General features: G+C 54.4%; 1 protein-coding gene across 2 annotated transcripts in view; it reads right to left on the minus strand.

Annotated features, from left to right (window-relative positions):
- Nucleotides 1-222: 222 nt before the first annotated feature.
- Nucleotides 223-12,243, minus strand: part of Aacs (acetoacetyl-CoA synthetase) — a 39,236-nt gene continuing 27,215 nt past the window's right edge. The window contains exons 9-18 of one of the 2 annotated variants that reach the window (XM_021647238.2): nt 9,836-9,916; nt 8,878-9,002; nt 5,428-5,492; nt 5,195-5,317; nt 4,499-4,612; nt 4,139-4,264; nt 3,315-3,384; nt 3,088-3,146; nt 2,223-2,425; nt 223-1,405 (exon numbers count right to left, since the gene is read on the minus strand). In XM_021647238.2, coding sequence (XP_021502913.1) covers nt 1,268-1,405; nt 2,223-2,425; nt 3,088-3,146; nt 3,315-3,384; nt 4,139-4,264; nt 4,499-4,612; nt 5,195-5,317; nt 5,428-5,492; nt 8,878-9,002; nt 9,836-9,916 — 1,104 coding nt within the window. In that variant the 3' untranslated portion in view covers nt 223-1,267. The remainder of the gene's footprint in view (nt 1,406-2,222; nt 2,426-3,087; nt 3,147-3,314; nt 3,385-4,138; nt 4,265-4,498; nt 4,613-5,194; nt 5,318-5,427; nt 5,493-8,877; nt 9,003-9,835; nt 9,917-12,243) is intronic. The other variant, XM_060382304.1, reaches the window with a different exon arrangement.

Consider the following 12,243-nt stretch of genomic DNA (forward strand, 5'->3'; position numbering starts at 1 on the left):
ATCCAGATACCTGGCCATCCCCAGGTGGCAGGGGGCCCAGGGTGTGGGGAGGGCCAAGACACTGGCCTAACAGAAACTAGGACAAAGCTGAACACCAGGAACCCAGGAAACACCATTATACAACTTGTGCTAGGCCACACAACTTGATGGCGCAGCAGTGAGCTGACATTGGTATGGTCAACCACACATGGAAATCAGAGAAACACAAGCATACTACACACGGACAGGTGTGCATGGCACAAATTTATTCCATAAAATTCTTCATAGCACTTTTCCCTTATAGATTGAAAACCCAGGATATTTTCAAAAGGTTTTATATTGTGCTCAGTTTAAAAAAAAAAAAAAAATACAAAAAAAAAAAAAAAACAAAAACAATCACCAGGATTTGTGACATACTCCATGCGCCAGAGGAGAAGCACCATGGAGTCCTGGCGACCAAAGCCTGAGACTCCAGTTACAAATGTAGAGAGGACAGTCACAACAGAAAGAGCCCAGGGACTATTATTAGGAGGGAGCACGGGGCCTCTTCCTCCAAGGCCGGGCAGCTCCATCCCTGAAGGACTCCAGGATCTCACTGCCCGGCACACACCTGAGTGGTGGCACAGGGTCCCACCCAGGGATTCAAGTGCCTCTGGAAAGCAGAGCAATTAACATTAAAACGCCTGAGCCATTCCAACACCGTGCTGTTAAAACCCAGAGACAGTCCGGGACACTCGCCAGCAGAGGGGACTGCCGCAGCAGAGAGCTCCTGGCTGGCTAGAGTGTCACTCGCAATTCCCTAGAATGGTGTTCTGGCCGTGGCAGACATACATGAGCAGGGGTCCCAGCAGACAGCTGTGAGGTGACGGGCATGCTGGGCAGGTGCCCTGGCTTCAGCCAGCGCTTGAGAGAACAGTACAGCTGAGGGAGCCAGGCCAGTTAAGGACAGGGAGTATATGTAAAACTTCACCTTCATAGAGCGAGGTGGAACAGTGACCACATCGCTTCTCCGGTGTGCTGTCACCAAATGTCACCAGCCCCACATCCACAAGGCTTGTGCCAACCTACAGCAGCAGGGCTGAGACAAGCCTCAATGTGCCATTCTGGTCTCCGAAGGCCAGGGCCCACCCTGGAGCATGGGAGACCTGGTCCCCACCAACGACTCGGGAACGGGAGTGCTGCTTCCAAGCCCGCAGCGTGCACAGTGTCCGGGGCCGTCTGGAGCAGCTGTTGTCGCTAGAGTGTCCTGAGATCCCATCACATGCCAGACAGCATGAGAGCCACTGGCTCAGAAGTCCTGCAGCTCAGGGATGTCCCGGTACAGGTCCAGGGTCTCAGGGTTGGAGAAGGCCCCCCGGTGCTCCACGGTCCTCCCGGCCATCACCTCCTTCACGGCCACCTCCACTTTCTTGCCGTTGAGTGTGTACTGTGGGAAAGGCGCAGAAAACACAGCAGGGACTGTTTAAACCAGAGACACACAGCATAGCCTCATCTGGCTTCTCCCCACATTCTCTTCCAAGAGGACCCATGAAACCTGATAGGCAGCGGCCTCGGACGTGTGCCCCACACACCTGAGGGACCCCGAGAGAAAGGACATCAGAGGCTGTGCTGGCACTGTCCATGGAACCCACCGTGTGACCCCATGCCTATGTCAAAAAGCACGTGAGCATGTGGGCGACCCCCAAGCTGCGCCCTGCCCGGACCCACACGCTGGTGCTTTCTTCAGACGGGAAACAGTTGTGAAAACAGACTTGTCCCATCTGAAGAAAGAGGTCTGTCAGAGGGAGTGGCACCTGAGCAGATGTGGTGTCACTCTGGGTAAGGGCCCTGTGGCACCTGGTGTGCCCACTGCAGTGTCCGGTGCAGTACACAGCATGGTGATGGCTGGGAAGGCCATGGAGCACACACACATACAGGCTCATACACACACTTGCTTACACATGCACGCACTGACACACAACACATGCCCCCACTCCCAACTCTAAACGTTAGTGCACCAGAATGGGGAGCCGTCAGGCCCCTTCCTCAACACAACACACCCGCAGATCCCTTCAGGGTTCACATTCTCACAGCTGTCTGCAGGGCATATCCAGGCCATCAGCCCCAATATGGCATCCCACAGAGCTGCTGGAGATGCCGTCATGAGGGAGAAGGCAGTTGCTAGGCAACGTGATATACTTATAGAGACAAGAGCAAGCTGCAGCCACCCAAGCTCTCGAAGGCCCAGGTGAGACACAACGTACTGGGATGCCTTGGGTCTCCAGGATGAGGCTGGGCACGTGGCGAGCAGACAGGCCAAGGCGGATGGCATCACGGATGCGCTTCACGAGGTCTGGCTGGAAGGTGTGCCCAGAGGCCATCTTCAGAAACAGGACCACCCGCTCCTCGCCATCTCTGTTGTACTGGGGGACACACAGGCTGTCCTCCACCTCATCGAAGGCTTCCACTGTGGAAGCAGAAAGGAAACAGCCTCACACAAAGCTCTCCACAGGCCACCATGCTAATGGCCCCTGTCAGAAAGGAAAGGTTCCAGGTACCGGGGCAATGCTACAGCTGCACCTGGACTGGGGATGCCCATATGAGGGCGTACATCATACTCATGTACTAAGATGCCATTGACAGGGAGAAAGGGACCAGGCCCAGGAGGAACTGAGTTCAGATCTGGCACTACCTGGGTCTCAGGTCTCAGCATAGCAAAGGAGGTCTCCTCCCAAGAAGGGTGATTTTGGGGCCTGGCCCAGGACTAAGCCCCTAGGCCAGAAGCTTTGAGCATCCCTCACAGGTGTGCATCTGGTGTCTTGCATTGGGCTACGTGACCTTAAGTCTCCACATACTCTCTGTGCCTCTCTATGCTTGTCCAAAAGGCAGAGCTAATATTAACCAAAGTTCTGAGCTTGCTATGGGGACAGAACCTGAAGGAAGGCCAAAGCCAAGTGACCTTAACCCATTTTGAGGCCTTAGGTGCCACAGTGTGGCCAGGAAGAGAGAATGTGTGTATGGAGAGCCTGCTACATGGATGCCCCCCCCCCAGCTCTTTAAAACTCAGGACCCTGGTGCCTGTGGGAGCACCCTGGACCCAAGGGACAGGAGCAGGAGAGATGCACGAACCAATGTTGTAGATCTCTGAGCTGCCGAAGCGAACTCCATTGGGGTTGAGGGTGCCATCACTGCAGAGACAAGAAGCACATGGCTGAAGCACGTGGCAATGCCCCATCCCTCTTGGCAGTCTCCTCCCCCAGGACCCAACTGCTACCTGCTGCCCTCTCCTCACCCACTTAACAGGCATGTCCCCCAGGTCTCCAGGAGGAACGGCAGGAGGAAGGGGGACATCTCACCTCCGGCCCAGCATGACAATGCCTCCTGTCTTGGGGTTGATCCTGCAGTAGTCACCATGTGCCCAGACACCTGGAAGAAAGGCACCACAGATGGGCCACGCTAAAGGGACGGGCTGGGGCGCACCTGGACAGAAGCCTGAGGCGGGAACTAGTGGGAGGGGACGCTGGCCACGGAGTTCATAATTCTAGGAACAGGCAGTGTGTGGCTGAGCACTGAGGCCAGGGAGGGTAAGCAGTGGACTACATGAGCCAGGTGTAGTAGCAGACGCCAGTAACCTCAGCACATGCGATTGCACACATGTAGTTTACACAGAGCCAATAAGCCCTTGGAGACTGAGGGTACAAGCAGAGTCTGTCCCCGAAGTGAGGCTGCTTCTTCCCCTCAAGGCAGGAGTCAAGGCCATAGAGAACGGTCCTCTACAGCAGCGCCTGACAAGAACTGCAGGGGTTACTGAGTAAAGGTGGCACAGGTGTCATAAGTCAACCTGCCACACCAGCATCAGTCACCCTCCACTGTCTCCAGAGACCCGTCCCTCCAACTGTCACTTCCACTGAACAGGCAGACAAGCCCTGAGCAGAGGGCAGGCAGGCCTCAGCCCTCTGCCCAGTGGCCCAGGTGGCTCTCAGCACAGTGCTGGTGGCTGGAGGCTTTCCAGGCAGGGGTGGGTTAGGGTGAACTGAAGCCAGTCACAGATCTTGGAATGTTGTCAAGCTGACACTGATGAGACACAGAGACCTGCTAGGGGGGCGGGAGGAGCACCCGTGTGAGCAGAGATGCCAAGCCGCAGCCGGGCACGGCGCGGCGCCAGCAGGCTCCCACCTACCTGGGAATTTGGAGAAGTAAGCCTTCCTGTACTTGTTGCCGTTCTCATCGTTCCAGAAGTGTGTGGGCTGGCAGGGGATGGGTTTGGTGCACACCAGCTCACCGCTCTCTCCCCAGATGGCCTTCCCTGGCATATGGGAGAACACTGAGCCTGGCACACTCATGACCACAGTCTGGCACACATTCCCTTCCTTAAGCCTCATGTGCACCATGCCTGCCCCGACCGCCACCCCGGGATCAGAGGTGATCAGGACACTTCCCCACGGGAGAGTGGTCACTGGAGAAGCAGCATCAGCAAGGGAAGCATCTGCTCAGGTGTTTTTCCCGCCTTCCAGCCCAGAAGGGTCAGGGAGCCACTCACCTTCCTCGTCCCAGGCTTCCACGGCCATGCCAAGGTTCCGCGCTTGGATCTCCCCCTTGTACACAGGGATAGATGAGTTCTGGCCCATGAAACAGGAGATGATGTCAGTGCCACCTGCGAGCAACAGCACAGGACAGGCGACCCTCAGGGAGAGGTAGCCCTGGGGGACAGGCAACCTTCAGGGCTCCCTGTCAGCAAGACGCAGAGCCTGGACAAGCACTGGCCCTCCCTCAGACCCGTGCATGACAGCGAGGGCTTCCTTCAGGGAGAGGCAGCAGAGACAGAGGCTGGACCCAGCTCTCCATCTGTCCCCCGTGCCTGGTGAATCTTCTGAGCTTCCCTGCCTAAGGACTCGGGGAAAATGCTCTCAGCTGGTCATAGCCCAAGACTTAAGAGGGCACTCACACACCACACGCCTCCCCCCAGGCACACATGCACCCCAGACACACCTCACACAGACACATCCACCAAGCTGCACGTGGAGACTCACTCACGCTGGCACACAGCAAAGTGAGCTGGGGCACCGTGAGGTTGTGAACTCCCAGCCGGGAGTCCAGAGAAGGGGAGGAATCCACACAGACACCCTGCTCCTCACACTGGCTATCTAGATGCCCCCAAAACCTCGGCTTCCAAGGGCCACCTCCCACTTCCCTTCCCACTTCCCCGGCCCTCCTGCAGCCACTGCCTTTGCCCTACCTGAGATGGAGCCGAGGAGCACGCTGCTCTTGATGCATCTGTACACATACTCGTAGCTCTGGGCTTTCAGTGGTGAGCCAGTGGACAGGATGGTGTGGAGCGTGTGGAGGTTGTGAGTTTCAACTGGGGGAAGAAGCGACCAGAGGTGAGACCAAGCCCACTGATGCACACAGGACACAGCCAGAGCAGATGTCAGTTCCTAGAGGATGAACATGGGCTGAGGGGCTGCTCACCTGGCTTCATGTCCTTCTCCTCCAGCACTGACAGCCACTTGGCTCCCGTTCCCAGGATGGTGATACTATGACACAGGTGGGAGAGAGCACACCTTCAGGTCCCCAAAGCTTCCTACCTTAGTAACAGAATTCAGCCAGAGCCTCCCATTCAGCTCCCGGACAGCTCTGGCCCATCACCAGCCTGACATCCAGGTCCAGCAGAGATCCACATGGAACAAGAGACCTATGACTGAGAAGTGGCCGACTCCCTCCAGGGGAAGAATGGCCACTCACGGTGAGGACTCCATACAGGGCTGTCTTACTGCCACACAGGTGGCTGCCGTATGTCCCAAGATAGAGACTGCAGAACTCCGGCCCCATCTTTAACCAGAATCTTCTCTCCCTGGGTCACCTCAGTAAGATAAAAACACCCTTAGAGGGTCTCATCTGGGCCTGGGAGGTAGAGGTGGTGATGCTATGCTGATACCACAATCTAAAGGGTCCTTCCTAGTTTATGGACATGGATGAAAAACTCTCGAGGTCCTAAGGATGCTGCCAGCCTGCTGATCCTGGCCAGCGCCTCTGACTACAAGACAATGGCTCTCCTTCTTTCTTTCCTTTCTTTCTTCCTTCCCTCCTTCCTTCTTTCTTTCTCAGGACAGGGTTTCTCTGTGTAGCCTCAGCCAATCTGGATTGCTTTGTATTCTAGACTGGCCTCGAACTCACAGAGCTCCACCTGCCTCGGCTTCCCTGAGTGCTGCGATTAAAGGCATTCACCACAACACCCAGCTCTTCTCTTATTAATTATGTTTTTATTTATTTATTTTGTTGTGAGGAAAAGTGCACACATGTAGAGGTCAAAGGTCACCTTGCAGGAGTTTGTTCTCTCCTTTTACCATGTAGGCCCAGAGGACTGAACTCAAGACTATCAGGCAGGGTGCAACAAATGACTTTATCCACAGCTTTTTCTTTCTTTTTTTTTTTTGGTTCTTCAAGACAGGGTTTCTCTATGTAGCCCTGGCTGTCCTGAACTCATTCTGTAGACCAGACTAGCCTCAAACTCATGGAAATCCACCTGCCTTTGCCTCCTGGAGTGCTTAGCAACTACTAAGACATCTTGCTGGCCCCACAACTTCTGTGAGCATACTTAACTCACTTTAGTCTCAGGACTGGGTGGGAGGGGCCACCCTGACTACTGCCCATTCCCCTGCACCTGTGCTTCTCGCTGCCACGGACAGCTGAGCAGGGGCTTGAGGGCTGCAGCCCCCTCCTAGGGACCAACACCTTCATGCTGGGCAATAGGGAGGTGCGCCCCACCAAAGCATAGGTGGCTCCTGACAAGACCATGTCTTACTATTGGGGCACAGACCCAGTGCGTACACCCTGCATAGAGCCAGCCCACAGATCCATCTCTGAGGATGATGGCTTCGCATGTGTGCATGCACACAGCTGCAGTTCACACTCATGTGCACACACATGCGTATGTAATCTCGTGCACATGGGCGCCTTCACATACATACTCTCACACACTTGTACCACACGCTACACGGAGCGCAAAGCCCCAGTGACACCCACTTCCTTCTCCACCTCCCTTCTGGTAGCTTCCCTGACAATACTCACCCCGCACAAACACACACACACTCACACACTCACTCACAGAGGATCTTCCTGAAGCCTGGCTAGCAGCTACCAAGGGATACAATTAACCTTTGGCCAACTACAGTCTCACTAGGAAACAGACTCGTCATTAACTCTGTGAGTCACATGTTGGGATTTTTTTTAATAATTTATTTCTTTTTATTTTAATGCCATGATGTTTTGCCTGCAAGTATGTCTCTGTGGAGGTGTCAGATCTTGAAATTATAGACAGTTGTGAGCTGCCGTATGGATGCTGGGAATTGAACCTGGGGTCCTGTGGAAGAAAAGTCAATGCTCTTAAAGGCTTAGCCATCTCTCCAGCCCCAACATGTCAGGATTTTAAAAGGATCATCCTGGCCAGGCAGTTTTTATATAAAATGCTAAAGGCCAAGATTTTAAAACACTGGTGGTGGGCCCGCTCAGTGGGTAAAGGAGCTTGCCACCAAGCCTGACAACCTGAGTTCCATCCCCAGGACCCACATGATAGAAGGAGAAAAACCAACTCCAACAACTTGTCCTCTGACCTCCTCTTGCACACCATGGCATGCCCATAGCTCCATGCAAAAGAAATAAGTGTTAAAACGTTTAAATAAATAAAAGCCACTAGTAGCTCCTGCTTCTACCATGCTGGTTCCAGCTGGTGACTGAGCATGGCAGAGCAGCCTGCCAGCACCAGAACTGTGGGCCCTCATCACTGGCAAAGGGTCCATCCACCAAGTGCCGGCAGCACAGGGTGTCTAGGGGTCTCTATGGATGGCATTTTCAGAATCCCCAGCCACCAGGAGATGTCCAATGTTATGTCCTACCTAACCGTGACCTCTGCACCTTAGAGCTCCCGCTACGTCCACCAAGGGGAGAGAACTGGGCTAAGCCACAGGAAGGCACCAAGCCCTTCAGAGGCCACAAGGCACCTAGGGTACAGCTGATTCCCCAAGGAAGACTACAAGAGACAGCTGGCCACTCGGCCTGCCCCAAGAAGCCACTAAGAACTGGCCAAGCTGTCCTGAGAAGACTTTTAAGCAAGGCTGGTGGGAAGCTCAGTTTCTATAAGCTACTGGCCTCACAGCCCACATCCGTGCCTTCCTGCATGCACCAGCCTTCTTCTCCAGTTCACCTGAGCCCAGGGACATCCTATAAACAGCTACCTATGCCCTCAGCCCTGCTTGATCCGAGAGCCCTGGAACCTCACAGCCTTGGTTGGGAATAATCTACACCTTGTTCACAGTGCTGCATGGGTCCTAAGGCCTGTGCTCTACAGTGCACACAGAAAAATACAGGCACCACTCAAGGCCAGGCTGTGACAGCAGCTGATTGACAGCAGTTGCTCCTTCACCGTACATGGTCAACCAAAACATCACCCGAACTCCTTCAACACATGTACTTTCTACTAAAGAGTAATTTAAGTAAGAATTCAGAAACAAAAATAGTAAGGAATGGAAGAAGGGAGAAGAGGAGTGGAGGGAGGGAAAGAGGAGAAAGGCAGACATCTGCAGGCTGTAGCTCAGAGGTAGAGTGCTTATCTTACACATGAGGTCCTGGCTTCCCCCCCACTAGGACAAAAGCCAAGAGCTAGCCCCACTCCTTTGACCTCACAAGGTTCCCTCCCACCCTGAGGACCCGTCCCACTCCACAAGCAAAGGTGCTGAGGGTGGGACCTGCCTTGCCCTTCATCCCTTCTGCCTCCAGCACCCTCCACACCCTCTCAAGCAGAAAGACAGAGCACTCTAGAACAGAAGGAGGATGTTAGCTCTGTCTGATGCTGAGCCTCCCCCAGCAAGCCAACCACAACAATAGCTTGTCATCCTGTGGCTGAGCAGGACCCAGCGTACCTACCCTATCCTGTCCACAAGGTCCCACAACACATTGGGTGTCGGGACCAGCGGGGAGCCATCATACAGAACCAAGGATGCTCCTGTGGCCAGGGCTGACACCATCCAATTCCACATCATCCAGCCAACCTGCGGCAAACAAGGGGAGCAGGTAAGCAGGCAGAGGGAATCCTAGCACTGGGACCACTAGGGAGAGGCTGAAGGACTTCAAGTTTGGATCCAGCCTTAACTACATTGTGAAACCAGTCTAAAAGAAACAAACAAATAGATGTGTTTTCAAAGGAAATGACACAATGGGGGTCCACTGACTCCTCCATCTACATAGGGAAAATCTGGGAAGATCTAGAACAAAACACAAAAGGAGGGAATAGGGTAGACAGGTTCCAGCAGCACTCTCCAACCTGGTGGACATAAGGGGCACCAAGCTCTCCTACATGGGCCTACAAGGAACACGTCCCTCTGGAAAGCCTGGGCAACCTTGCTGGGGATCTCAGTGTCACCCAGGACCCCAGGGTCAATATTGGGAGATGGGGACATATAGCTGGTGAGGAAGCTCCCTGAAGGCAGGGAGTGGTGGTTCATGCATGTAATCCTAAGATTTGGGAGGCTTTGGCAAAAGGTCAGGAGTTCAAGGCTAGCCTGGGCTACAGAGTTAGACTCCATATACCCATGGCAACTCAGGTAGATGCTACCTCAAGATGACAAAAATGAAAGGACTAGGGATGTGCTTCAGTGGTAGAGCCCTTGCCTAGCATGCTTGAGGACCTGGGTTCAATCCTAGGCACTGAGAAAAGAAACATGAGCCAGTTCGGCCATGCACTGCTAGATCCTTCTGGGACCTCTCCAGACTGGACGAAAACACGCCAACTCCCAACTCAAGCTCTGCGCTAGCGGCAGCGCCCTACGCTGCTCTAGGCCATGCAGCAGGCCCAGGCGGGGCAGCAGGAGGCCGCGGGACGCACCGTGGTGTAATAGAGTAGAATGTCGCTGCTTGTCATGTTGCCGTGTAGCGCGTGCTCCTTCAGGTGCTGGATGAGGGTGCCCTGCAGGAGGAGGGGCGGACATCAGAGAGACACACCAGCCTTCCCCTCGCCCCTGGGGAAGCCGAGCAGTGCTCCCTGGCTCCAAGGGCCAGCATCGGTGTCACGCTGCCATCTGACACCTGAGCTTCAACAGGGAAATCCCAGCCCACCCCACCTGCCTACGAGCGGCTGCCCATCCCATCAGGGACACCATCAGGGCCACACTAACTTCACTGAGGTGGAGGAGAAAGCTCAAGGGCCAAAAGTATGTATGTCCCCACACTTGGACTTCTCCTGGAAGAAGACAGCTAAACACAGAGCTCAGGGACACCATGGCAGAGGGGACCACATGGGACACCTCCCACCCACTCTCTGCTTTTAGTTTCAGTATTTAGTAGGCCGTATAGTCCCAGGCTCCAAACCCACAAGGCACAACCGAGAAAATGCCCTCCTCTCCCAGCCCTGCACTGGTTCCTCCTGCTTCCCCGGAGCGGCTCTGCAAACCCCCTCCCTTGCACATGTGCAACCCCAAAGACTGGCTGGAGGCTGGGGGCCAGGCCTTCCTTCTCAGAGCTGAGTCTGGCTGATACAGTGAGTGTCCACTGCCCATCATCTTATCCTCGACCTTGGTTTTCCTGTCTCTATTGTGGGTCCCCTATTTGATCCTGAGGACAAGCTGGGGATGCCACCCTTTGATGGTGCTAGAATGATCGGCTCACTACCTGGCCCTGGCTCATAGGTTCGAGAGCACCAGGTTCACAGGGAGGCTCACAGGCTACAGAAAAGCCATGGGGCTGGTACAAGACCCCACATGTCACACACCAGACTCATGTCATACACTCACACTCAAGAGAAGTCAAAGGACAAGCCAATCGAAGGGGGACCTCCGCACTAGAGGTCATATACATGAACACATGGCCTCCAGCAGGTGGCGCTGTTTGTGAAGTTATGAACCCTTTAAGAGCCGGAGCCTTCCCAGAAGAAATAGGTCTGTCTTTCAGGTTTTGAAGTCTGGCCTCACTTCCTATTCTCTACTTCCTAACAACTAAGTGGCTTCATGTTCCTGTCGCCATGCCTTCCACACCCTGATGGGACCTGTAAGCCAGGAGAAGCCCTTTTCTCCTCTAAGCTGCTTTTCGTTGTGAGCGTCTTCCTAAGGGAGACATGGGCCTGCTTGTCACCCTCAGGTTCTAAGCTCAAATGGGGCACTACCTTTCTCCTCCAGCTCCACACCCACACTTGTCCTTTGATTGTTAAACACGCATGCTGACTGCCTTCCCTGGGGGAGGTGACACAGTAGCATGGCTCCCTGGGTCTCAAACAAGAGCTTCATTTTCCTTCCGGTGTTGGGGATGGAACAGTGTACATGTACTGGGCAGACGTCATGCCACTGAGCCACAGCCCTGGCTCTAGGTAAGTGAGAGGATGGAATGTGACACTGCTTTCTAGTGGACATAGGAATCCGAACAACAAGCCAGAAATGACCTCTGACACAACACAACGGGCAACACTCTCCTCTGGTCTGTATTCACCTTCTCCATGTCAATGAGCTCTCCACTATGAGTAGTAACACATGCCAGGATTCCCAGTGTTTAGGAGGCTGAGGCAAGAGGACTGCCATGATCAAGGCCAGTCTGGGCCACACAGTCAGACCTTGTCTCACGTAACATAACAAATGTGGGTGCGGGCCCTCAAAACCAGGCAAGAAGCTTAGTTAGTTGGAGTTACCAGGACAGGGTGAGGCGAGAGAAAACATGTCCCCTCCCTCCTATCTGTCCCTAAATGCATCAGACAGGAACAATGGGGGTCCATGAGCCCTCACCAGACCCTCCCTTGTCTGAAGCATTCAGTTATAGAAAAAACAAAACAGATTAAGGCCTGGTATCTCATGAGAGGCCACTTGAGGACGAATGAAGGAGGCCACTGAGCAGGCGAGGCTCTCGGCTGTGGGAGAAGCCGACACTGCTAACACTCAGTCTTCACTTCCCACCCCTAGAAAGCAGGTGTCCCTAGTGTGAGCCTCTGGTCTCAGCACAGGAAGCTCTCCGTGAAATATACCTTTGCATAACCCAGTGGGTTTCCAGTGTTCTGGGTCACAACCTGCAGTTCCATACAAGTTTCAAAGGCCACCCAGCCCCTGTTCAACTCCATACGCATGCTCTACACTGCCCTGAAGTCCCCTGCAAACCTGATGTGCTGGCACAGTCCGACCTCTTTCCTGCTCGCCTTCAGAAAATGCCGGCAGCCCACCCTCTGGGCTCACCATCCCTTATGGGGCCACAACCTGCAGTGTCACAGTGGCTGGCTCCGAAGCACCCCCAGCCTATCACAGCCACCACTGCCCAGGG

This window comes from Meriones unguiculatus, chromosome 4 (genome assembly GCF_030254825.1).
Source record: "Meriones unguiculatus strain TT.TT164.6M chromosome 4, Bangor_MerUng_6.1, whole genome shotgun sequence".
NCBI classification, from domain to species: domain Eukaryota; kingdom Metazoa; phylum Chordata; class Mammalia; order Rodentia; family Muridae; genus Meriones; species Meriones unguiculatus.